Source organism: Copidosoma floridanum, unplaced genomic scaffold (genome assembly GCF_036245765.1).
Source record: "Copidosoma floridanum isolate Cflo_tuat_1 unplaced genomic scaffold, Cflo_Japanese_pri ptg000018l, whole genome shotgun sequence".
Lineage (NCBI taxonomy): Eukaryota > Metazoa > Arthropoda > Insecta > Hymenoptera > Encyrtidae > Copidosoma > Copidosoma floridanum.
Genome location: NW_028321895.1, coordinates 1,929,390 through 1,957,361, shown reverse-complemented (window position 1 = coordinate 1,957,361; position 27,972 = coordinate 1,929,390). Strand labels below are relative to the sequence as shown.

The window sequence follows — 27,972 nt, the reverse complement described above, 5'->3', positions numbered from 1 at the left end:
GCTATTTATTGAAAAGTTCACATATTTACCAAAATACCGAGACAAACATCAATTGTTTTTATCTATTTATTACTTGAAACGATTCAATTTTTACTTCTCCAATGTCTAATAATAATTTTAAAAATGTTTTACCAATTGAACGGATATAGATGATACTAAATTTAGAATAGGAAACAACAAATAACGATCTGATAATTAAATACTTTCTTATATAATTATGCTTCTATAAGTATTTTTTTAAACTGGAAGAATGTGTCTAAAATCGACTCCTAAAACAATTGATTTATTACCACAGTGGATATTTGTATCACATAAATCATGTCATGTTCTTTAAACTATTTCTACGGCTGTTTTGGGATCATAGAAGCTTTGTTACATATAATTAAATCTACTTCTTTTAATTTTTTTTTTCAGATTTAAATTCCAAGAACGAACTTTCTACACTGTTTAAGTCTAATGGTAAACGAAATGTTCTATGACTGGTCATTCCTTTTGAAAGTAATGTTGATGCATTACCAGCCCATGCTATAGATAAAATTTTCGTTCCACGAGAAATTAAATAATCAATTAACATTTTACATAGAAATGTTTTTTCTTAATTCTCTAGGCCATTAATAAAAAAAATTTAATTTGTTTGTTCACATATAATTTTCAAAATCGTAATTTACGATTAGAGAGATTCATTAGGGCCAGAGAGTATAACTAACATGCTTTTATTTTTATTGCTTCTTTAAATATTCTTACATATACTTAATATTAGTTAGGCCTAATCAGAATCCCATATTAGGGTGTTAAAGTGAAGTTAAAAGAATCTATTAGATTTTTTTTCCAGAAACACTATATAATCAATAAAATAAATAAAAAATGAGTGGTGGAAAATGCAGAGGGTTAGAACAAATATTGGAGCATTGCTCGGACTACACTATTAGCGACTTGTAACCCTCTACATAGGCTTCAAAGAAAGAAGTTAAAGGTTTTACTTAAAATTGAATACTTTATCTCAAAATGAAAATTGTATGATTCAACATAACCACTTCATTTTCAGTCCTTAATCATGAGTCACATTTATGGAGCAAAATCTTCTAAAATGTTAAGAACAGTTGACGGAATAGCTGATTGTATTTAAAGATCCTGTTGTTGCTTAATATTACGTAGAGCTCGATTATTAAATTCATAATATTATTCAGAAGCATGTAACACTTTGCTACCATGCTAAAAAAGAGGGAAAAATTGAATCATTGCAAGTGCCAAATGAATGGAAAACAACTGATGTTTGTTTTGATATTTTTGGTAAAGATATCAACTTTACTATACATAACGTTACGCTTACTTCTTATAACAAATATATTCAATTTTTAAATAATAAAATTCTAAATCATGTAAAAAAAAATAAAAACATGTTACATCATTGATCATAATACTTACGAAAGTGATAATAAATCTGATAGTGATATTTACATCAATTAACATGAATGAATGTGAATTTCTAAACAATAATAATGAAAGCTTATCTTCGCAAAAAATTCATCAAACAATTAGTACCATTGTTATGTTGATATAAAGTATGGGGGGGGTTGAGGGGGGATCCGAGGGGTGAAGGGGGTAGCAGAAAAATGTATAAAATACCCTCCAAAAATATATATATATATATAGTGTGTATGTGTTAGAAGTGACTTATGTGCCTTTAAGATATATGGGATCAACATGGTAAAATGATGCGAACGTCCACATAATTTTTAATTTTTACGAATAATTACTTCCTCATACAGATTGTGGAAACCTGCCTATTAAGGTGGTCAGCTTATAACCGAGAGGGAGAGTTGGGGATGGCAAGAGTCGTCCTCGAAGATATCGTATCGGTTGTAGTGATCGATCAATGGTAAGAACGTTGTATATGAGGCACTGGGCAAGGCGAAACAGCTGCTCCTACTGAGATCTAAGTCATCGCTGGTACTGGTAAGTGACTGACCAGCGGCGTGTAGCATATGAGATGAGTAGGCCACTTGTGCAGTAGAATTTTGGTTCCCTTGTTTGTTATATAGTTGAGATAGAAGAACTAATATTGTAGGTTAGGATACATAAGACAGAGAGTCAATACACTGAGAAATAAGGTGATAATAAATGATAGTGTTTATAACATATATTGACTGCCCTTACCACTGCCGTAGCGTAGGTCTCGTCAAGCGAACGAGATCCTAGTATAGGTTTAGATCGAGTGATCCAGGAGGATGCTTTAGAGAAGTCGCACAGCCCTTCTTGTACACTATGAGCTACTGTATTACTTGCGATGTTTACTAGAAGCTAGTAATTACCACCTGGCAAGTGGTAAGCAGTACTATTAAGCGCAAAGTCAGTAATTGGAACTGCGTGCGACATTTCAAGAACCAAATTTATGTAAAACGATTGAATTTAATAAATAATAGTTATTTTAATAATTAATAATCAATATAATAATACACCGCACGGTAACAACATAATTAAATAAGTCACCTTTTATTAATATATATTAGTGGGGCTGCACCCCTTGCGCGCTCTACACACGAATCCCCTACTCTAACTTAAAATTAGGGTCTTTTAAGGTGGCTCCTCACTATAAATTCCACAAGAAGAGTAAGCATACTGCAACACAGCTTTTCATTGGCTGTGGAGGTTCTTGACTAAAAATGGATAGGTACCTATAGTCCCTTCAAAAAAAGTTTAGTCACATCTACACCGTTGACCTCTTCGGTGTAGCAGATGCCCCACACTTTTTATCTGTTCCGTGACTTGCACAGTTATCTACTATTTTCACAAAATATCCTATAAAACCCATGGTAATGTCCAAGTACCTGAATGTCGTTAGAAAGATTCTGATTTCTTCTATCTGCTACATAGTTTTCTATTAAGAACTACAGTATCTTTGCTGAGATATCATACAACCTCCGCCACCAATTTGACGACCCTCCATAAGAGGCTATGTTACAGAGTCTATTTTCCAGTTTATTTCAACAATTTTGGTGGTGACAAAGTCTCAAATTTTGGGAAAAGACTCCTTGCACCTTCAAGAATCATCCATTAAAATATCATTTAATACTCCAGTGTTTTGATTTAGTGAGGAGCCACCTTAATTTAATATCATTTCACCTTTGCAACAACAATTCCTCTTAATATATTCTTGACTAAAATGAACTGCTTTACAGTGAGAATTATTGTAAACTAGTACCCTTCGTCGTTGCGGCTTCGCCCAAAACTCACTGAATGGAATACCATAGCGCATTGACACGTAATGTAAAACGTTTTCAGTTTGAACTTTTGCATCTATTCTTGACGTTTTTAAGAAACAAAAACTTACTAAAAACATTTTTGTTCGGAATCCATATAGTTTATTCAGTCAAATACTTAGCTGTAAGAAGTAAAAAAAATGATGATGCTAAGAAGTACAGATCGTTTATTACGTCAAAAAATAATTGTTTTTTGTCAATTCTGTTAAGTTATAACATATTTGTTGGCAAGGTAGTTTAACGTTGGATGGTCCTAAGAAGAACCGATAAGATCGATGGTTAATTGGGGAACGTAAATACATATAAGGGCCCGGAAAAAGGGCAGTGGTCATTCTTTATCATTATTCTTAATGATGGAGAGCTGGCTGTGGTAACTTGACTCTTACCCTCGGAGTCTCTGCATACAAACATCGTGCTGGAGGGAGGTACGCCACTAGCTGAAGACTATCTCCGTTTGTCGAGAAAGTAGGCCTGGAAAAAACCTCCTCTATGAATATACCGTAGGGACGAAGTTAAGAAGGAGGCTAATATGGCTGCCCGAGCTGCCCGATCTGCTCTGGTAGCAACAGGTCGGTTGACAGAACAACCACAAAATCCCAAATTGTTAAATCAGATTTTGCTCAGGCTTTAAGTCTCCAGGTTCAGTGCTGCAGACGTTGGCGTTCAAAACGCCTATTATTTCGTGGCACTCGGTAATCTTGGTTGTTCAAGATGGAATTTGATGTAAGTAGCTTCTCCATTAATAAAAGTGTCGTCGATAGCCGGGATACCCAGCTGCACGACTAAAATTTATATTCTTGTGGCATTGCCGGTGAACGACTACAGTATTTGACTAGTTGCTCGAGGGTATTATAATCAGACCTATTTACTTCTATTGCAGGTAGCTTCAATTTTGTTTTTACGCTACCTAGTGGATCCTACTGAACTCAAGTAGAAAGCTAGCGTAGTTTTGCAAAACTTTGAGCTCATTTATTGCCATTGTTATTAATTTTTTCAAGATAAAAACTATACGAAAATCATCTAGGAAGTGTCAAGTATCAGTGTGTAAAATTTAAGGAAAATTAGTTTGGTAGTTTTTACGAATAGCGATTACAACGGTTATTGCGACTTTGCTTTACGTAATAGTAAGATAGTAAAGTAAAAAAAGAACATTTTTAATTTATAATACTTAAATAATTTGATACACAGTAATTGGAAAAATTTTTTATATAGTTTGCATATTCACATACAATATTTGTATGTTTTTTTCAACTGAAGTATTCCAATCCAAATTATTCGTGTGCTGTTTCAATTATTTGTTTTTTAAGTAGTTAAAGAATAAAAAAAATTAAAGCATCTAATTTTTTTGCATAATATAGATAGTATATATATATGTATATATAAGCAGAGCTTCACCCCTGCGCGCTCTGCGCACCTACTTCCCATGTCCAGTTTGAAATTAATTAGTAAAATGAAAAAGGTTCTTATTTTTCGTAGAAAATGATTCGTAAATTGACAATATTTTTGAAGAAGCTAGTAATGTAATAAAGAAGCTGTAAAGATAATAAATATACAGCTCTTTTACATTTAAATGAAATTTTTAATTCTAATGAGAAATTTTGCGGGGACTTTGGTTTATCAGAACCAATCACACACACTGAAGAAAATTCTGTTAATGACACAATTGAAAGTGAAATTTACAAAGCAAAATTTCGTGAAATGTGTTTAAGTTAAATAATGATCAAAAACTTATTTTTGAAAAAGTTACCACATTTGAAAAAAAATTTTGTTTATTGACCATCCTGGTGGTTTTGGTAAAACTTTTTTGTATAAAACGTTGATATATTATTTTATTATAATAAAAAGAAAAATTGTATCTATGGCTTGGACAGGTATAGCTTCAATTTCATTACCAAAAGGAATGATGTTACGTGGGATTCTCGGTGCGGGAATAACTAGAAGCGTGACTTGTTGTTAACTTATGCTTTATTAAAATTACTTATATTTGAGGGAAGTTGTGCGTGTATTCTCGTCTCGCGAACTTCGTCCTTACTCTCTCGCGTCTCTTGCTGATCTCCCTGTCCCTTCTCTCTCCCTTTCCCATCACCTCTCTTCTCTATTCCCCTACCTTTCAGGCCCAAACCAGCAGAGGCGCACGCATGCATAGCTATATGCTATCGTACGTAACAATGACGAGCCACAGAACTTTCAGATTACCATTGAATTTAATTACAATTGAAAGTGCTTTTTTAGAATTAGAATCCGACAAAAATAAATTACGTGAAGTTGATGTCATGATTTGGGACGAAGTTTCTATGATACCAAAAATAGCCTTAGAAATAGTTGACAGAACTTCAAGTGATTTGTGTAATACAAACACTCCGTTTGGAAACAAATTAGTAATTTTTATGAGGCGATTTTCATCAAATTCTACCTATAGTTAAATATGGTAAGAAACTTAACATAATACAAGAGACTATCAAGTACTCAATTATTTGAAATATATTTTTAATTTTATATTTAAAAACAAATATTAGATAGATAGACAAAAAATTTTCGTCGTTCTTATTAGATATTGGTACTGAAAAAATGGGTTGTTTAAAAATACCCAAACACTAGAAAACAAACTATGTATGTTCGAAAATTTTTAGTAATGTTAATAGTTCTTTAATAAATAATGTGATATTAACGTCCCATATCGAATAAAATTATTTTTTAAACAGTAAAATTTAAGAAAACATGAAAGGAGAAAAATAATTTATTATAGCATAGACCATGCTATTTATAAAGGAGTTGATAAAACAGACGATAATATTTACATAAACTTTTCAATAGAATTTTTAACAATATTCGAGAAGGACTTTTACCACACGAATTAAATTTAAAAATTAATGCTTTAGGTATGTTAATAAGAAACTTAAGTATTTCCGATGACCTTTATAATGGTGCAAGGTTAAAAATAACAAAATTATTTAAATATAACATAAAAGCAGAAATAATTACAGGTGACAAAAAAAGATGTTAAGTTTTATATCGAAAGTAATTCTAAGTAAAAGTAGTTCATTATCACTTCCTTTTATTTTGTACAGAAAACAATTTCCCTTAGTATTAGCATTTTCGATGACTATTAACAAATCTTAAGGTCAAAAATTTTATTCTGTAGGATATGTTAAAAAATTTTTATTTCAAGGGTAAAAAGTTTTTTTCTATCTACGAATGTTTTTTATTTTATAAATTTATCCATGATTTGTAAACTTCCGAATTTTGTAAATTTTATTTTGAAAAATAAAAAATTCAGAAAAAAAGTAATCATCTGTTTTTTATACGTACACAAATATTTTCCAGGTTCTTTGAAAGCGTCATAAAAATTAATGAAAAAAAAATTACATGGAATTGACATTATCAATCAAAAAATTAAAGTTTTTACTTATTTTAGGTCACACAATGCAGTTAAGGTAAAAATATATCATTGAACTTACACAATGGCTTAAATACAACTTGTAATATAAAATTATGTTTCAGTTTGAAAGATTTATTAATCTGTAATGTATGGAAAACAAAATTTTTGAACCCTGAAAAGTTAATAGAACATAAGAAGACACATCGAAAATTTTTATACGTTTGTGATACTTGTCAAATTGTATTTACTTTCAAACAGAATTATGTTAGACATCATACGGAACACAGTTTGGAAAAAACAATTGCCAATATATTGTAATAAAAAATGCACGAGATCAACACATTTATATAGAAATATAAAAATTCACAGTAAATGTAAAACTAAACAAATTTGTACAAAATGTCGAAAAGGATTTTTTAGGTTTGAAAACTTAAAAAGATATAAAAATTCACAATTTATAAATTTCTAATGTACAATGTTTTCGAAATAAATTATTATTTTAGTACACGAATAGTTTATTTTTCGTCATTATTACAAGATATAATTATAAAAAATTAAAATTATAGGTGGGGGATGAAGGGGGATTGAGATGAATACACTCGAAACAACTATATAATGTAGGAAGATATCTATATATCTTGTTTTAAGAGCTTGATTGTTTCAATCAATTGTGGAATATAATTTTGAAAATTTTGTTAAGTATTTAATAAATCAAAAATTCTATCTTTAGAGACGGCAAAGATGAACTAGGGGATGATTAGGTGGAGGGATTGGGTGGAGGGGGAGCTGCGGGGGACGCAAGAAGGCGGGAGGACTTACTTAAATATTGTTGGATTAAAAGTTATGTGAAACCAAGAAAATAATCATGTGATTTGAGGGGTAGCCAAGGGGGAGACGTGGAGAGCGGAGAGCCAACTCATTTTTGACTGTACAAATTTACGAGGATGTATGTATGGGTGTGTGTTAATATACGTCAAGATATAAGAGTTTGCGGGCGTGTGTATATGTGTCACGTGTAAACATACAGACATATGTGTATATATATATATATATATATTTGTATGTATGTATGTATGTATGACTAATTTTGTGGGTTGAAAATATTACAAATCTTATAATTATAATTTTCTTTTTTTTAAATTATTTTCTTTGAATTATCAACCTGTTATTTTTGCGAGCCACGCTTATTTAAAAATAAATAGTCGTTTCAACGATCGTTCGATCTTAAGGGCTGAAGCAGCCAAGAACAGCCAATGACATTATCACAAGTTAATTATTGATGTCGAACGAAAAAACGTTGCTATTATCAAAGTCAGTACGCATCAACAGTTTGGTGAGTTAATATCACAATTTGCACATTTATTAAATGGATAAATAATTGCTTGACTGTGCAAATTCGTTAAAAAATATTGTTTTTTGAGAAAAGACGGTCAATTGGAAAAAAAAAATTTTTTTGTCAAATGATGGAAAGCAACTTTTTTATTCAATTCGTGGAAAAATTGTAGTTTTACCGTTAACTGAGTCACGAAATTGTACAAAAAAAATTAAAAAGTTTGTTTAGTTGTTTAATTTTGAAAGTTGCCTAAGACGATTTATTCATTTGTAACGTTCAAACGTACCTGATTTTTGAAGGCATTTTGGTCCAATAAATAATTAACTTTTTGCGAAAAATATGGAGGCAATCAAATTATAATATAAAGCGTTTATTTGCACTACAAAGACACACGGATTACGCTTGGTTTGGCCCCATTTGGATGAAAGGGTTATCAATTATTAGCAATTGAAAAAAATGGCTTATTTCAAAATTTTTCTTTTTTAAATCTGCAGATTAACATATCATCCAATTTTAGAAATTCTTGCGGCATTTTGTAGATCTTTTTACAAGCTTCATCTTCTAAATTTGACGTTTTAAAAAATCTATTTTTTTTTGAGCTATTGTTAAAAAACTGATTTAATCAACTTTAACGATTTTTTTAACAACGTTTAAAAGATTTTACAACGTTAAGAAGATTTTTTAATCGTCTGTCTTGGCTATACAAAGATATTTTTTGTCTCTCGTATTTTCGAGTTTTTGCTATAATGACATTTCTTTTTCACTATAATGTACATAAAATTTAGGCAGCGACAGTCAAGCGAAAAAAACAGGTGAAAAAAAGAGCCCTACGAGAGAGAAAATTAAAATATCAAAATAATTACAAAACTGAATCAGTCATTACCCTACACCAAATTTGTAACAATCTTGAATTTAAGTGGAATGGTATTAAAATATTAGATAAAGAACTGAATTACGATGAACGTTTGCTTTCTGAAATGGTACATATTATCTCTAGCGGTTATTATATAAATAAAATAAGATCTATACAATTTAAGTCACACCTATCAAAGTTTATTCACATAAGCTTCCACAAAGTTTTGTATGTTTCTGGAACGGCTTGTTGAAATGTAAGGTAGTTGAATTTAAAAGTCGGGACATCACACTACACAAGTTACATTATTTAAATGTGTACATGGCTATCAATTAGATGTACGTTGCAATATGTACCCTTTAATTAGTTCAAGTTGCGTGTGAGTTATTTACTGAATACATTAAATTATCCTTTTACAGTTTAAAAAAAGATTTTTTTGTTAACATTATATGTATGCTTGATATAACTTTAGTCATTTATAAAAAAAAATATGAATTTTTTTTTAATACAGTCTAAAGAGATCAACGCATTAGCCGACAAAACGTCGATGTACAACTTAGTGTTTTTTATTTGCCACAGAAGATCAACAATTTTATAATTATGTACAATGATTATTAAGAATATCGAGGGCGAAAAAAAGTGAGATTCTTGAAATTATGCTTGACTAGCAAGTGGTGATATAATTATAATTCATAATAAACAATAGTATATCATTAAAGAAAACTATATCAAAGTAAAATAGATTTTTGATAAGCCAAACATTTTTCTGCTTATATGACCTTTTACCTTTAGGTTTATGTCTCACTTAATGATGTAAAGATGATGATGATCAGCTGACCCAAAACTTTTTTTAAAATATAATGATGAATTCTAATTTTGTAAAAACTTGTCAAGTTCAATATCAGAATACAATCTGACCTTAATTAATAAATTTCTAAAGTTAATGGAGTTATTTTTGCAAATGACATTTTCTACGAAACTGTTGAATAAACCACTTTCAACTCAATATTTACGTAGTTAATGATTTTTTTTTTTTTATTTAACGCATTTTGTAAATTTAAAACATATTAATCCCAATATTAGATACATCATTTCGACTCGCTATTATTAGACTAGAAATTTATTGGCACTAACCTCAACTTCTTTAAATCAGCTTTTGATCAGATATTAAAATTAAAAAGCAGAAGATACTAAATGATAATTTCCATGTTTAGTTTTACCTAGTGCCTAATATAACAGGTTTGTTATTATAAGAAGTGTTTATTTTTAAAAAAGATTGGAAAAACGTGAGAAAACAATAAATGAAAAAGAAAGAAACTTTGTACTCAGTTTATTTTTTTATTTTTTTTTTTTTTAATGAAAAACCCGTAACGAAGTTGACTACCTTAAGTAGTTAACAGTCTGTTTTTAACTCAAATTTTGTCGAGTGCTTCAAAAATGTATAAAAAAATTTTTTGCAAAGTTTTAACAACTCTGGGTGCTCATGATATGAGTAATTGAAAAAAAAATTTTGTGAATTTCATGTGCGTTCTTATAGGAGATTGTCAAAAGCGATTTTTGTAATCAAAAATTTTAATACATTTAACAGTCAGATTTAAACAAAACTATATTCAACAGTAAATTAACATCTGCTTTTTTATCGTGTAAAACAATCACACCGATAAGGTGCATGTAAAATAAGATATAAATGAATAATCTAGAGTGTAAATACAACTCGATAGTAAATTACGGGATATGCGCACACATTTCTAACCTAAAAAAGGCACAAAGTCAGACCTCTCTCTCGCACTCCCCTCCAATAACCATCTTAACACAAGGATTTAACCTACTCTATGAACATAATGTACATTTTTTCATTGACTCTGCATTCCCAAAAAATTCTATAAATTCATGAACTTTTTTTTACGTCTGTTGGCCAAGAAATTCGTCAAAATACTTAACAATGAAAAGATCAATTTTTTGACCGTCGCTATCACTGACTGTATGGCTCAAGAAGCTCGGCTTTCTTACAAGGAGGAACAAACTATAGAACTGCGCAAATTACAATGAAGCGAGAGACAGCATTTTTTTTTTTTTTTTTTTCGATCGTGCCAAGCAATCGATATTTTGCTGTGTCTTCGCTTACTGAGCATTTTAATAAACGATGATGACAGTATAACATCGGTGTATCCACATTAATTATTTTTCCCTTGCTTGAAAACTTTCTGTGCCGATTTTAGAACACTAAACGCAGGGGCCAATGTGCATCTGAAAAGAGGTGAATCATCTACAAGATTGTTCGTAGCTAAGGTACTACGCCCATGCACGACTCACATACATGCACGCTGGCCCATGCTGACCGGAAAGGAATCAAATGAAATACTTTTTAAAGCGTAAAATAATAAAATAATTTTAAAGAACTAACAAATGCAAAAGGTTAACTGGGAAAGACGCAATGTTAAAAACTAGGATAACTTAAAGTTAAGACCCATAGACTAAGCGAGAATATTAGCAAGCGCTAGAACTATTACACATGGCTAATACAACCTGTACGAGATACACCATTAGCCAGCAACAATATTACATAAACCTACGAAAGCAATCTTAATGACTTTCAAAGACTTATCCGATTTTTACCATTCATGTTCGCAGGCTCATGGTTTACTGTACAACCCTTTTGTATCGCGTTAACAATTTTATAAACATACTGCAATAGCCTAAATTGTAATCTTATTAAAAACTGTCACTGTTTCAAATGTAAAGAAAACGGAAATTAAAGGCACTTCCCCCTTTTCCTGACACAGAGATGTCGAGAGAGAGTCCGCACTCTTGCCCCAACACGGGTAACGGAATTTCCGATTCCCCAGGGCACCCTGAGCAGATTTCCTCTCCTACGACAAGCAGAGAAAACCATAGTTGACCAAATGCTACTAACATTTCGAAATGCATTTACAACTAACAATGAATGGAAACTATCGGTAAACCTAAGTAAGTTGACAGTATAATAGTTTGCGACGAGCACCCTACTACTGTTTCTATAGATATACGTGTTTTAATCACAGAAACCAGTTGCTAATTAATCATTCCTGATTATTAATTAGTCCGATCAATGCTCACGTGTACAGGTGTAACTAGCGGAAAATCTAGCAATTATTTTAGTTATTAATATCTAAAATTAACTACTACTAAGACTATTATCAATACCACGAGGTATTGAACATCTATTCAATTAAACCTAAATATTAAGCGATTTTTACCGCTCTTTTTGCATTGGGCTCGATTGAATGGGTGAACAATCTTTACTATTCGTTGATAATGATAATACCACATCTTAACGTTAATATTGAGTTATGATAAAATCTTGTAACTTTTTGTTGTAAAAAGAAAAGAAGGGCATGAGTAAGGGAATCACCTTCCCTTCTCTTGACGCATAGAGGAGAACAAGCCAGATGTGGGATGTGCCAACTTCTGAGTGGCCAAACTAGAGCAGTTCTAGCCAATTAGATTTTTGGCTATTGGCTTTTCTTCAAAATTTTCCCCCGGCAAGTTTTCCTGCGTTTTTCGAGCCAGCGCGTGATCAAGGTCCACTTCTCGCAATAAAAAGGCTTGGAGGCCCAGAGGAAAATCAGTTCGGAGTTCGACTCGACTCGGCTCGACGATAGCCCTTCAAAGTAGACTGGGTAATAAGAGTCCGCCTCTGCTACAACCCAGTCTACTGCGAAGCGAGGTACAGTCACAGTTTAATTTCACCCTCGAACGGTTGACTAGAGTTCGCCTCTGCTATCTCACGGTCCTCTACGAGTGCGGTTTTAAATCTTCGATCTCGGACACCCCACGCTGGTTCGCTCCGCTGTATATTTTAAACCAGAAACAAAAGTAAGTCAAATTGTAATACTAAAGTGAAAGTCTTACTAAAGAGACAAATTAGTCCTCACGTAAAGTCTAGGGCAATCACATTTACTCTGGATGGTACTAGTGGATTCTAGACTGGTCACGAACTTAAACCATTTGCCCCTTTGCGTCACCTCTAGAGTGTAGCCATCTTTGCTCGTTATGGTACTGGTAACCTCTAGATCGCGAACGGGATACGGTTCGACACATCACACCAGGTACCCTTGATAAGTTCGAGGCACGCCGCGAACGAGTGCATCGCATTATTGCTCGGCAACCACATCGATTTAATCAAAACGGTCGTCCTCGCCCCCTTTCAAATACTCAAACGAGAAAAATAACTACCCTTTAGCCCCACGTCTCACCTGCGCGCCCAGTGCGAGTCCCGAGTTATTAAGCGAAAGCTTAGGCTCAAATAATACGTTGCGCCGACGTAACAACAGTGAAGGTCATTGTCGTCGTAGCAAAAAAATGTTAGTCAAAGCAAAGCAACTTAACGCTGCTAACGACAAGGAAGCGTAAACGTCAGTCCTAAAGTGTCGGTGTTTGCTCATTGTACCAGTATTTTTGTATTTACCAGCCTTTTTTGTATTTAACTATCATTCAGAGATTTTTTTTATGCATGTATGCTGCTGATCATTTAGTAACTAAACAACTGTACGGCTGTATAGGTGCTACTGGAAAATTTGTAACCCCATATTTATTGCTTCTACCCCACCACGGGGATGCCCGAGGAAATCTTGACACTTGGTGCATCGTAAGGTACAAAAAAACCTCTTAATATATTATTTTCATGTCTTATGAACGATTTTTAGCTAAAACTGCAAGATTACAGTAGCAAAGCAAATCATTGGGTATCCAAAAAAATGTGGCAGAATACTTTTTCGCTTTTATCTGATTCAAGTAATGCCAAGTTGCACAATTAATTTTAATAGCTCAAAAACTTAGCAGTAGATATGATTTTGACTAAGTTATTCTAGTGTGGTCCGAATGTGTACCACTAACACTGCCTTCTCTTCGAGACCTTTTTCGCAAAACCACGATATTGTTACCTTGACTGTTTTTCACAAAAATTTATGGTCATCCACATAAGGTAACCTTGCTTCCTTACAAAATTTTTTTTGCTCTTTCGGTTCTTATAAGCTGTTTTATGCTAAGTACTTCTACTCGGAAGATTCATGAATCTTCACAAACAAGATGGTGTCTGTGTAAAATCGCAACACCTGCAATGCTTCTTATATTTTTTCTGAATCAAGATTTTCAATAATGATGTATGTCCAGACTTCAGCAAGTCATTATTTGGGTCAATTTTGGATCTTTGTTTATAAGTCTAGCCTCAGTTGTCAGCTGTAACTACTGACTAACAGACTGGACGGTAGCAGTGACAATAATAGTAGATTAAAATGAGTGTGCATCAAAAATAATTTGTTTATAGCTGATTTCATTTTGAATTATGGTAGTTTAAATACGGCACGAGAAAGTAAATTTCCGTTTGTAGCATTTTTTCTGTTGGATTTACTAAAGGGTCCCCCTGTAGAAAATATGCATATTTAAAAGACCTACGAAAATAATGGCGATAATTTAAAATCGCTTGTTGGTTAACTTTAAAAATTAATCAAATCAATAAAAAGCAGTTTATACAACTTTGGTTGGACAAAGAATTTATTTCAAGATTTTGAATGTACGCTTTACTATATAATAGGAGTTTTGAAGCTTACTTATGAAGGAAGGTACAAGGTACTACTAATACATTTCGTTGATTACTACAATTTTTTCACTGTATGCCAGAAGAAAATTAGCGCTTTAATGACATTTACTTTCCATAAGCAATTTATCTCGATACATATACTATGAAATATATGAAGAACTTATGAGAACAATTTTTAAGTACTTATGTAACTCATACGATACCAACAAAGTTGGTCAGAGTAATCTTGTGTAGCCCGATACAGTAGCAGAAGTAAACATGATATTTAGTTTTGAGTATATCTCACCATTAAAAAAACATCAAGAAGTCACCCTACGCAATTTTGTTTTTACCATGTGATAACACGCGCGTATAAGTCATTTCGTTTGGAGCAAAGTGGAATGGTTGTATTATCTAGTTACAATAACAGTACATCACTGTCATAAATTGCAATTAATATTTTTCTTTAGCTTTACGTTATACGTGTTCAGCAACACGACGCCGACGTTGCATTTAGACACCACTGGAGCACTAGTTGTCTTTATGCATGCATCGAATAAGATTAAAGTGTAAAAGTTACATCCAACAAAAATAGTAGAGGCAAAAATGTAGGTGTACAAATTTTAAAGCAGAATTTGCAAACTCACTTCAGTCTTACTAGATCTTACCAAATTATTATTCAACTCATCGTCAGTGTCCGAGTCAGAACATCCACGCAGCTTTCGAACTTTTTTTTTAACTTCTCTCCTTAGTACTCTGGTTATCGCTTTTTCTGGCTGCTCATACCCATATATGCCAAAACGTGTAAAAAACAGAAAATAAATTATTTTTGTATCATTGTTAAAATAATACTATCAAATCGATAATTTTTAGCTTACTACTCAGATAAGTATTAAAAAAATACTAACGTTACTTTAAGTACGCTATTGATACACAACTTTTTAAATCAGTATTTATAGAAAGGTCATTAACACGGCTTAGAGTTTCAAACTACCAGTAATTTACACTAAAAAGCTAGTAAGCATAGTAAAGAGTAAAACAAAAAAATTTAGGGCAGTATTCAAAGTATCGTCTATTAAGCAGTAATAAAAAGATAAACTTAAGTGATGAATAATGAGCTGACGGGAAAAAATGTTGCAACTAATCATGTAGTATAAAAAAAAGAAAATTAAAATTCCTTAATTTATAAGGAGAAAAAAAAACGTTCAAGGAGTCAAAAAATGTAGGATAACTAATCTATGGAGGATAAGTAATAAATAACTTTTATGGTTAAGTAGGACTCATATGGTTCGATCACCACATAAGAATAATTAATTTTTGTTAATTTGTTACTTCAACTCATACATTTTTTGTTTTTTTTCTATAAAAGGTCTAGTAGAATAAAGAGAAATTTTTTGTTTTCAATAATAATTTGTTTAACACTGTTTTCGACGCTGTCCCGAGTTACCTTAAACCTGTTTCGTGTCCCGAATTATCTGAATTTACCTTACATACTCTGCTTTTGACAGGGACTCTAACTAAAGAACCAATTCAGGGTAGTTAATAAAAAAGTAGATTAACTGTAAAAAAAAACGTTGTAACTGGAGAAAAGACGATTAAAAGTATTTATAGAGCAAAATTTTGCTATATTATTTAGTCGTATCATGTCAAAATTTTGGGATGGAAAAAAAGAAATTTGAAAAAGGAATTTCAAAAGAAAAATTTGAATTATTCAAGACTAATTGCATTCTTTAAATTTTGTACACTAAAATATATTCCATACAAAGCATGAAGCTGAAACTGTCAGCCAAATCGTAGCAGTAATAACACGTTATACCAAATTCTACAATCAGTACTTTTAAGCCTATACTAGGCATCTTTTTAATTGTGTAAAAGAGATGTCTGTCCAAGTTTTAGAATACCTTAATTATCCATTAGTATATTTAGATTAAGCTGCTGGACTTAGCTTCATACACAAAAAAACATGTACGGTTCTTCTGTACCTTATAGATAGGAAAAATATAATAGAAAGAACACAAGAATAATGTACGTGCATCAAAGCAAAAGTTAATAGACAGTAAAAACCGTAGCTGTATGTTGTATTTCTTAAATTTTCTTATAAATGCAATACTACATGATGTTTTTTGTTTTTAAAGAAACAGACAAAAAATTATTTAATAAAAAAAACAAAATTATAAGTGTTTATTGAAACGGATTATTTATTCATTTTGTAATCCACTTTCACATATTTATATGCATGTGTGTACAGTGGCGTTAAAATTAAAAGCTAAAAAAAATTTACGAAGTATTTACTCGTTTACAATGATTGAACGATAAAAATTATGTTTAAAAATCAGTTCTTTTTAGCTTATTTCATATGCAAGTTGAGTAGGTTATTGTAAGGATTTAAATTCTCACAATAACCAATAACGTAATAACCCAATTTTTTTTCAATGTGTTACGTATTTACGGGATTTTTAATATAGATCATACAAAATTATCCTTTTAAAAAATATTTTATGAATTTAATATTAAAACTTCCGATTTTTTACTAACATTTTGTACGGATTATTGGTTTTAAACTATAAATTAAAAAACATGCGTATCTACATCACATTAGCCATTTGAATACACATATAATAGCAAACAGTAACGATTCGTATGAAACAATTTTGAAATATGTTATCTATTACATTTATTTACAAAGATTTTACAGTTGCAACAAAAAAATGCGAATAAATGTGACTCAATAAGTAAACAATAATTATTAAGTTTATAATAAAGTACATAACAAGGATTGTTTATACAGGGTTTGTGGAAATCACATAAATAAAAAGGTTATGATGATTTTGTGATAGTAAAATTTCTATGAACTTAAAAAATGTTTGTTTAAAGAATGTATAAGTTTGGAATCTATACTTTTATGATACTATTTTATAACGATATAAATTCATAGAAAAGAAATGTTAGTATCTACATAAAACCGAAATTAAAGATAAATTTCATACATAAAATGTTGCAATAATAAACTATTAGAAAATAATTTTATAAAATAATCATGATAATAATTATAAAACAGTTTTCATACACTAAATTTTTATTTTCTTTTTGTAAAAAGCTGAATGAACTAACAACGTTTGAGAGTGGCATTGGCTCAGTGGTAAGCGTGCTTGTTATCGATACAACGCTATTCTAGGGGTCGTGGATTCGATTCCCGGTGAATGCAGATTTTTTTCAAAAACTGTTTTCATCAGGAAAAAGTTTCTATGTAACCCTGGCTGTTTCGGGGCGGGTTTTTCTGTAGAATTTTCCTTCAGAGTAATTCCAGAAGTTTTTTCTTGCCCCGCAGGTCTCCGGGCCTGGGTGAATGCGAAATAGTGTTACAGCTATAGGTAGAGGTTACCGGATCCGATACGCCAGGCAGGGATTGCCGGCCTTACCAGCGAGTAATGGTCCCTGAAACATGGGGCTTCTCCGGGGATGCTAATTAGCCTGGATCCGATGCTTCATCAGAGAGCGCCGGCTAAACTGGCGAGGAGTGGACGTCCTTAATTATGGAGCCCTCTCCGGGGAAAGACTACACAGTTGCGAGTGGACTCGATGCACCATTGGAGTGCAGAGTGTCAGCTTAACTGGCAAGATGTTTCACTGGAGATACTCGCACTGTACCCATGAATAAGGTATGATATCAGTAAAAGGGTTGGAAATGGTTGCAGCAATACATCCCCACACATAGGTGGTGAGTGGGTGGCTCTCATGACTAGGCCAGTAGGCTGTCACGGTAACACGGTAAAAAACAACGTTTGTAATTAAATGTGTAAAATCTTTCAACTAAAAACGCCATTCTAAACTCATTCTTGCCTGAATCATTTTCGGGAAGATGTATACAAATATTCGATTTATATTCCTACTTCTGGATAAAGACTTACACTTCATCGAATATATAAAATGATATTATGAGAACTTTGACATCAAAGTTAATAAATAGTCATAGCACATGCTAATACTAAATAGATTACTTCCTGTATAAAGTTAAAAGCAAGTAGGTATATTTTGACATGAAAAGATTAAAAAATATCGAATTTAATTTTTTTCTATTTTTTTAGTTTTGATTACTGATTATTTATAGTATTTTGATAATTTTAATGTTTTTAGACACTTACTATTACACAAACCATCAGTTGTACTTCAAATATGTACTAAAATCAGTGTTATTCTAATTTTAAAATAACGTTTATAAAATGATAGGCTTTTACAAATATTAACTAGTATAGTAATGAGAAATTAATGTAAGTAGTTGTACGCATTTATGAATACTTTTATATGTAGTACGATCTGTGTTAAATAATTTGGTCTTTCCCTTCATACATCTTCAAATTTCGTGATTTAGCGCGCGCGCGCACACACACACACACACATTATTATTATTATAAGAGATCTATTGTACACATTTATATTAAACCGTTTGAATTATTCTAACAATTTTGAGGTTTTAATTAAACTTTCTTTAAATTTCAATGATAATTACATTAGTCTTGACGCTGGAAATTGTCCCCATGCAATTGTTTAAATAAACAGGAAAAAGTCCCAAATTTAATCTAGAATATTCTTTTTCGTAAAATATGACATTAAATAGAAAAAAAAAGTATTCATATGGTGTACCCAAAAAATTAAGGCATTAGCCCGTATTAATTATTTAAAGTTGAAAATGACTTATCAAATAATTAACTTTCAAGTATATCAATATTTTTTAACTTTGCAAAACGAAATATTTTCTTTTAACCTTTCATTATTAAATAGTATTATGAGAAGATTCAAATTTAGCGTCTAAAATCGTTTGATACGCTCATAAACAAATTTGGTTTTTGATCAATTTTCTAGTTTTGTGTAAGATGAGGTTCATAGTCAAGGCACAATATGAAGAACAAAAAAATGTTAACCAGAAACCTACGTTTTTAAATGGTTAAAAGGGTTAAAGTCAGCATGAGAAAAATGTGTTAGGTGCCCAAGAAGGTTAGGGGATGATTTTAGGGGTTGAAAAGGGGTGAAAATGGATACATCTCGTGATTTTGCAATTTCACGCGAAATTTGATGTCCTACTGAAAAATGCTGAAAACAAAAGTTGTAGATTTTGGAAAAATCTACAACTTTTGTATGGGTCATTTTTTAAAGTAACCTTAAAATTTCAGAAAAAAATGCGAAAAATCAAAAAAAAAATTTTTTTTGTTCTTTACTTGTCAATTTCTTAAAAATAAATATTTTTTAACTAAACCTCCTGAAAGTACTCCTTTTTGTGTCCCCAACAACAACAAAAAAAAATTTTAGATTGAAATATTAAAAACTGTTTAAAAGATTCATTTTTTTCGGTCCGAAACACGTTGTTATCAAAGTTACATTTTACTACTTACAATCATCTGACGTTTTGACGTCTACTTTTCAATGAAATAATAAAACAATACAGTTTCTATTCAAAAACATGTCTAAAAATTGAAAAAAATAAAAAATTTAATTTTACAAAAACAAATTTTTTGGTTATTGTTAATAATTTGTTATGAATAAAAAAAAAAATTTTAAACTAATAAGACCATTAAATTGTACGGGAAAAAACACAAAGAAACATATGTTTTACTATTTAAATACATTTTTTATTTTCGTACAATACTGCTATAAATATTGGAATAGCATATTTCGTGTAGTCGAAAGATGTCATGTAAGTACTTACAATGCCATAGACTTTTACTTCAATAAGAAAAGTTTTTTATTTCTCGCGATGAAATTAATTAATTCAATTATTTTCTACATATTTTGATGAATAAATCGTCTTATAATTAATTTTTGTACAAAATTATGTAAAACATGCTTTTAAATAATTAAATGATTTTTTTAAATGAATTTATCTTGCATTGGAATTCTATATATATTGTACATTTTATTTTATCAATAGAAATTTCAATATAAATCAAAGCCAAATATTAAAATTACACAAAGTTAGGTAAGTTATAAAATAAATTTTATAATACGTTTTGGAGTAAAGATAGTTGAATATGTTTTTGGAAGGAACCTCTTATTCGTTTAGGAGACTATACATGTACTGTTATATGTAGGGGACTGGAACAGGTGTTACATCTGTAGGAGAAAGACGCGGACAGAGGGAGAGAAAGAAAAAAAGAGAGAGAGAAAGAGAAAGAGAAAAAGAGAGAGAGAGAAAAGGACGCGCAGGCAAAACGGAGCAGAAGGACGCGTACTCAGATCAAAGCACGTGGCTCAGTAGTCTATGTATAGCCAGCAAAGAAAGTACATTTTTATTGAGTTCTTTATTCAATAAACACATAGTTTTTGTTTGGTTAATTGAAATTTAAATTAAGTGATTAATTGTGTTCTCCTTTCGCTTGATTTCAAATAGTTATATGTTATAAAAATAAACCTAAGGTGAAGTTCCTGTTCTCGAAAACTAAACATTGATGTAAAGTGAAAACGTAAGTCAACTTTCTTTTTTTACTTTGCAAGTTATATTTAAATCTTTTTAAAATATTGATGGTGAAATATTGTTATTTTTATAAAATACAATTTTTTGTAGTAAGGGATAAATGCTTAACTAATGAGAGTTTTGGGACTTTATTTAATCAAATATTTTCATTTTTATGTTTTTATTCATCAAAATGACTTTACAATATTATTTATAAAGTTGTATTTGTTTATATTAACTCTGCTTATAAAGACTATCACGTTTACGTTTAAATTAACACAAAAAAGTGTAACTTTTCGTGAGATGGATTAAAATTAGGTTACATTCAGAACCACGTGTAAGAGTTTCAAATATTTCTATATCTGAATTAGCACTACCCTTTTATCAAAGTAATGCAGATCCCTAAGTCATTGGGATTAAATTTTTTATGTTTTTAGACATGTTTTTGAATAGAAACTGTATTGTTTTATTATTTCATTGAAAAGTAGACGTCAAAACGTCAGATGATTGTAAGTAGTAAAATGTAACTTTGAAAACAACGTGTTTCGGACCGAAAAAATGAATCTTTTCAACAGTTTTTAATATTTCAATCTAAAATTTTTTTTTGTTGTTGTTGGGGACACAAAAAGGAGTACTTTCAGGAGGTTTGGTTGAAAAATATTTATTTTTGAGAAATTGACAAGTAAAAAACAAAAAAAGTTTTTTTTTTATTTTTCGCATTTTTTTCTGAAATTTTGAGGTTATTTTAAAAAATGACCCATACAAAAGTTGTAGATTTTTCCAAAATCTACAACTTTCATGTTCAGCATTTTTCAGTAGGACATCAAATTTCGCGTGAAATTGCAAAATCACGAGATGTATCCATTTTCACCCCTTTTCAACCCCTAAAATCATCCCCTAACCTTCTTGGGCACATAACACATTTTTTTTATGTTGACTTTAGCCCTTTTAACCATTTGAAAACGTATGTATCTGGATAAAATTTTTCTATTTTTATCTATATAAATGAGTCAATGTGCCTGGACTATGAATGGATTTATTGATTATTACCCTGTAAAGTATATTACTTATAGTTTCCATTTTTCTTTATGGCAAATGAGTTTTTTTTAAAGTATAATTATTCGTAAGTTTCATGTTAAAAACAAATTTTATAACCAAATTTGGATGTTTCGGTTTTTCTTAGGAAAAAAATTGCTGATCCTTTTTCGGCATTTAAAAAAAAATACATTGAGAAATATATTTAGTTAAATACTATCGTTGTTTTTTGGAGAAATAATTCTAAAAAATTATACTCTATTTTATGTTCCGGATTTCTAATAACCTATTATATATATATATATATATATATATATATTTTTTTTTTATGAATGCTCAGAAAAAATTAACAGTATGAATGCAACAAATGTAGTCAAAATACTGATACAAATTGTCTCATGAACTTACAATGACATTTTTTCATTCTAATATGCGATACAAACTGGAACTAGAGAATAAATCACTTACCAACCTTACAACAATAATAAGGTGTAACTATTTTGAGTTGACATGAATTATTAGAAATAAAGCTGCAAAATTATATAAAAAAAAAAAAAAAGTAAAATGTGTATAGGATACGTAAAACACGAAGTGGCTCCTGGAAAAACTTGATTAAAATTATTTTTATAAAATAACAAAATTCAAATTTTTCGCAAAGTTTCAAAGCTCTTCGTGCGAGGACATTGCTTTAACGTGCATACATCATGCAAGTTTGTACTGACCGCAGTCAGATTATTACTTTGCGGAACAGTATTGTAGTCTTAGTAGTAAAGCATGGAGTTGATTAAGTTACCTCTCAATAGTAGACGTAATAAAAAAATTGTATCTTACCACGGCATAATTTTAAATAAAAAAAAGTTCAAGTTTGATTTAAGTAGTGTAGACAGTTGTAAAAAAATAAGAAAAAGTATCATTTTTCAAACTATTTTTCTTAAGGACAGTAATGATATTTTGTTAAACTTATTTCTTAATATATTTTTAAAAATGCTAAAGAAGGGTCAGCAATTTTTTCCTAAGAAAAACCGAAACATTCAAAATTTTTTTCTTTGAATTTGTTTTCAACATTACACTTACCAATAATTATATTTTTAACAAAAATCATTTGTCATGAAGAAAAATGGTAACTCTTAGTAATATCTTTTACAGGGTGACAATCAATGAATTCATTTAACTTTATCTCATACACAAGATTCATCTTATACCTATTCGCAATTGCGTTTTACACAAGATGTGAGGTCCAGTACCCAATTGTGGTCCCCTAAATGTTGAGGTCAGCAATATATTGAATATTACTCCCACAAAAAACCGATAGAATGCATAAGTTATTTGTACAATTCCTTTTTAATGCCTTTTGAATAAATTGCCTGTACAAAATTTACTCAAAATTTTTGCTTATTTATGTAGTAATTATCTTTTAAAAATATGACCTTTTAGACCATATTTCTGAGACTCGGAATCGATGTACCCCAGTTGTTGGACCATGCATATAAAATGGCAAAGACCTTGCGTACCCCAATTGTTGGACCACCGTGTGTTTTTAGATTATTTACACAGAGCAATTACATTATAAGCTTTTTATAAAGATTAAGAGTTATTTCCAATTACTGTTAAAGCCTTTTATTGAAAATTTGATATAATAGTAAAATTCTAATGTTACAAAATATACCTAGATATAATTTAAAAAATCAACACTTAGGTACAAAGTCACAAGAAGTTCTTATAAATCTGTTTTTTAATAACTTTAAATTTCATTTCAAATCTAAATTCATCATCTTCAATTTTTTTTTCTCTTCGATTAAATCTTTTTTAGTTTTAAAAATTACTTCTTTTTTTATTTTTTCTGCAATATTTTTTATTTTTTCTCTAAAGCCTTTGATAACATATTTCACATAATTTCTTTCAGTGACGAGCTTTTTTTATTTTGTATCCTTTTATTTTTAACTTTTCGTTTCTTTTCATTCTCTTTGATGTATTCAAAATAAGTATGTGATGTACCAGCTGATGGCGGTTTAGATTTACCAGAATTTTTAATTTTTTTTCTCTTTTTAGCTGGTAAATAATTGACTCGAAAATATTTGTCAAAACTTTTCTTTGAATTGTCATCTACAATAGTAATATTATCATGAAATACAACAAATTTTATAATTATATGAATTTGGGCTTTGAAAACGACGAAATTACTTGTTTTATCAGTGGTTGCTTTCTTGTCAGCATTACTAGCAGCTGAAGTAATTTCACAAGTACTCTGAGCTGGATGAATTTCAACGTTGCTTAAAGCTAAGCCAGACGAAGGATTTCTAGTCCGAAAGAACTGACTATTATCAAAGTTCTGCTGATTCAATTTTGCAGGGTGTAGATCTGAAAAAATGTTAACTTTAAGTTCAAGACAATCGTGTCTGCACAACAAAATTATTCAACAAACCTTTAGAAACAGTCTCTGTATTAATCAAATTTTCAGCCCTCAGATGTTCATTCGATAGGTTTTGTATCAAATGATCTGATTCGGTTATTTTTTCTACCAGAAGTATTTCTGTGTCGTCTTGAGGTGTTAAATCAAATGTGGTATCATTGCTTAGATTTGAAGGAGCTTCTGAGATAATTATAGGTACTGATTTTATATTAATGGAAAATTCATTCGTAGAATTTGGTTGAGAACTAAAATATATTGCACCATTAGATAGAGATTCAAAACTATCTAAACTTATAGAAGCTTGGATTTGATCATGGCTAACTAAACTTGTAAGATCAGGTTCAGTAGAAGGAATTATATCAATCCTTTTTCCGAGATCTTTTTGGATGTTAAACGCTATATTAGTTGAGATTTTGGGATACTATAATAAAAAAAAATATTAATAACATAAACATTATGTTTATGAAACTGCAACATTATTTTGAATTAAACAGGTCTGTAGACTGCTTAGTAGCAGATACGTTTATAAATATATCGTGAATAAATCTTAGTGTAACTGATAAAATTCGATGTAAAAATCATTGTAAATATGTATATATAAAGTTAATTGTAAATAGTAAGGTATTTTAAATTTGAATAACTGTTAAAAAAAAAAATCTCTTGTATACCAGGTAGAACTCGCAGCCAATATTTAAAAAGTCCCTTGTTTTCTTTACTTTCTGAGTACACACCAAGCTCCACATCTGTTTTAAATTGATCCAGTAAAATTGGATCCTTATTGGCTTTAACAATCTGCAACTCATTTCTTTGAACTGCATCAGGTTGGGCTTCTTCTTGACTTTCTCTAGTTTTCTTCCTTTTATTTAAAATATCAAAATCAATCAATTATGTGGGAAATTTTGCTCTTCTCAACACCCTTTTTTCGTCACTTTGAATTCATGTCTGTCTAAAAATATAAGTACCTCTGTAAAAATTAGTAAGAATAATTGAAAATGTGCATGCATTTTTTAAACTTTCACCATCAATAGGGACTTAACTGTAATGAAAACTTAAAAGCATTAGGAAGTTCTCCATAAGTAGGGTTATGTGACTGTATTGTGCAATCGTACAACAATCATAACTGAGTCAACTGTGTGATTAAGAAGGCAAATTATACTTACAGTAGAACTTTAAAACTGATTTACTGACAATTAAATCATTGCAACCAGCAAACTCGAAAAAAAATACACTCTCACAACTGGGGTACTTGCTTGAAAAGTAGGACTGAGTGAAAGGGCCGCTAATGATGGACCACTGTAGTTGCAGGCCAAAAACTGGAGTACATTTATCCTAAGGACACCTTTTGATAGATCATCAAAATTTTTAATAAAATTTTTTTTTTCAATTTTTAATTTTCAATTTTTAATTGATAATGCGTCGAACTCTTGAACTGTAAGCTTTCAGTTAATATGAAAAACATTGCGCAAAACATAGTACAAAATTTTAACATCTGCACAACTTACTGACTTGCTGTACGCACTGCATTTTGTGATATAATAAATACGTTGAACAAAATGCTAATTTTATAATAATCGGAAGAAATTTTTTAAATTCTTTGCTCAATGCCTTATGTTTCAATTCACTATTAACTTACAGACATTAAACATGATTAACAATTATTTATTAACACATGATTCAGGTATGGACCATTAACTGAGGTAAGGGGACCACAATTGGGTACTTTACCTTACCACTTTTAGCAATTTTTGAACAAGATATTCATATTCACCGGCAAATAATACGTAGAATTGCATCGTTTTTGTCGACTTACTTCAAGGACGTTCGGTAGAGATAGAACCCTGTAATGAACCTTTTTGAAATTTCAACCAGATGTTCTTATTGCTGTTACAATGAAACTGTTAAAATTTCAAAAGGTTCGTCTGTTTCATTTCAGAGATATTGAATTTCAAAGTTCAGTCATTTTAACACGGTTGCTTATTGAGAAACTTATAAAAATTCAGTTTTAAAAAAAATGGCGTGATGAATGTCTCCAATTTTTTTAAATGTCACAGATAATGTTATGAACTATATGTACACAAAGTTTCGCGACGATCGTCTGATTACTTTATGAATAAAAAATTAAATAATAGTTCAACAAAAACGCAACGGCAACATAGCAAGAAGCGGGAAATTCAAAATGTTCCAGGACGTAAATCAGTAAATATTTGAATATTATGGTAGATATTAATGTATTTCTGTATAAAACATAAGCTTATATATGTGTGTAAGCGTATGTACATAGGTTCCACCCGTACCCATAACAAAACAATGTATTATAATAACACATTTTTATTTTTCTTAATAAAATTTTTAATTTCAAGATCATTTTGACATTGAAATGTAATATTTTTAAATAGTAGTGCCACCTCTCATGGGAAAAAACGGCGATACGGAAAATTACACGAGTACATAGCCTGTTATGAGCAGCAAACTTTGTTAATTTTTTGCAATTCAGTGGTGCCATTTATGATTACTGCACACAGCGAATAAGCACCATCTTCGAAATTTTTCTCACTGTTTGGCTTGACATAAATTACAGCATGAACTAAAGGTAAACGTTCATGTGTTTCTCCTACGATAAAGACATGATCTGGAAACTAAACTCTGTATGAAACGTGCATGACAAAGGACAGATGTTATTCGGCAGCAGTGACCCCCATTAGCATTTAAGCATTGTAATCTTGAGATTAAAAGGCAGACTGCTTCGATTTCAATATTGAAGTTCAAAATTTCTTAATTTCTTAAGGTGGCACAGCTAAGACCTCCATCAGAATGTCGTTTATGCAAATCCTTACTAGATTTTGGGAAAAGAACTGGCACAAGAGTACTCCTTGGATTAGTGGAGCCTAGTTTCTTACCTATAGACTGCGAGTCATTAAATGCTTTACAGCACTTAATGTCATTAAGTTCAACAGAGTTCATGAACTGCACTTTCGTAGATGGCCGTTGCTTCGATGACATTAAAATGACACAGACTGATTATCTTCCAAGCAAGGGGGCTCAGCTATTGTCGGCACACCAATGTGAGATCTAGAAAAAGCAGTCGTAAAATTTTGACCTGTGATATCAAGCGCCAGGATAGCATACTTAGGTCATTAGTATGATATTCCGTATTATCAATTATCAGTACTATTCCAATCTTTTCTTAAATCACCATTAATTATTACGAAATCCGTCAGAAGATTCCTAACTTCTGTAGCATATCTCAGAAGCTTTCGTGGTGCATTCAGTGATATTTCAAAGCTTACCATTACAAATGCTTGATGTATTTATACAAAATTCTGCAAACTGAATAAAATTAGTGTAAATGCTCTTAAAAATTCATATCAGTAAATATGAGATTAAATAAAATTAATGTAAGGTACCATACATACACGATGTGACTCAAAATAAAAGCTCCGAACATTTTCCTATCATCGAGAAAGTCTCTACCATTTCTCGACCATCGAAAATGCCTCTGAGTATTTCTTGATGATCTAGAATGCTTAAGAGCATTTTTGTGCCATTGGAAGAGCCTCCGAAAATTTTTTTTTAAATTAAAAATGCCATCGCATAAACATTAATAGATATTTTACGAAAAAAATCTATTAAAACCAAGAACAAGATTATTTGATTCATCCAATGTTAAGATTTACTAATTTAAAACTGTTCGATTACAACT

At 30.8% G+C, this 27,972-nt stretch overlaps 1 protein-coding gene across 4 annotated transcripts in view; it reads right to left on the bottom strand.

The window, feature by feature from the left end:
* Nucleotides 1–27,972, bottom strand: part of Moe (moesin) — a 236,779-nt gene that overhangs the window by 161,707 nt on the left and 47,100 nt on the right. Inside the window, exon 3 of one of the 4 annotated variants that reach the window (XM_089592506.1) lies at nucleotides 15,067–15,158. The exons of 2 other annotated variants lie outside the window; for them this stretch is intronic. In XM_089592506.1, the coding sequence (XP_089448632.1) occupies nucleotides 15,067–15,158 (92 nt within the window). Of the gene's footprint in view, nucleotides 1–15,050; nucleotides 15,159–27,972 lie in introns of all 4 variants that reach the window. One more of the 4 variants, XM_089592505.1, reaches the window with a different exon arrangement.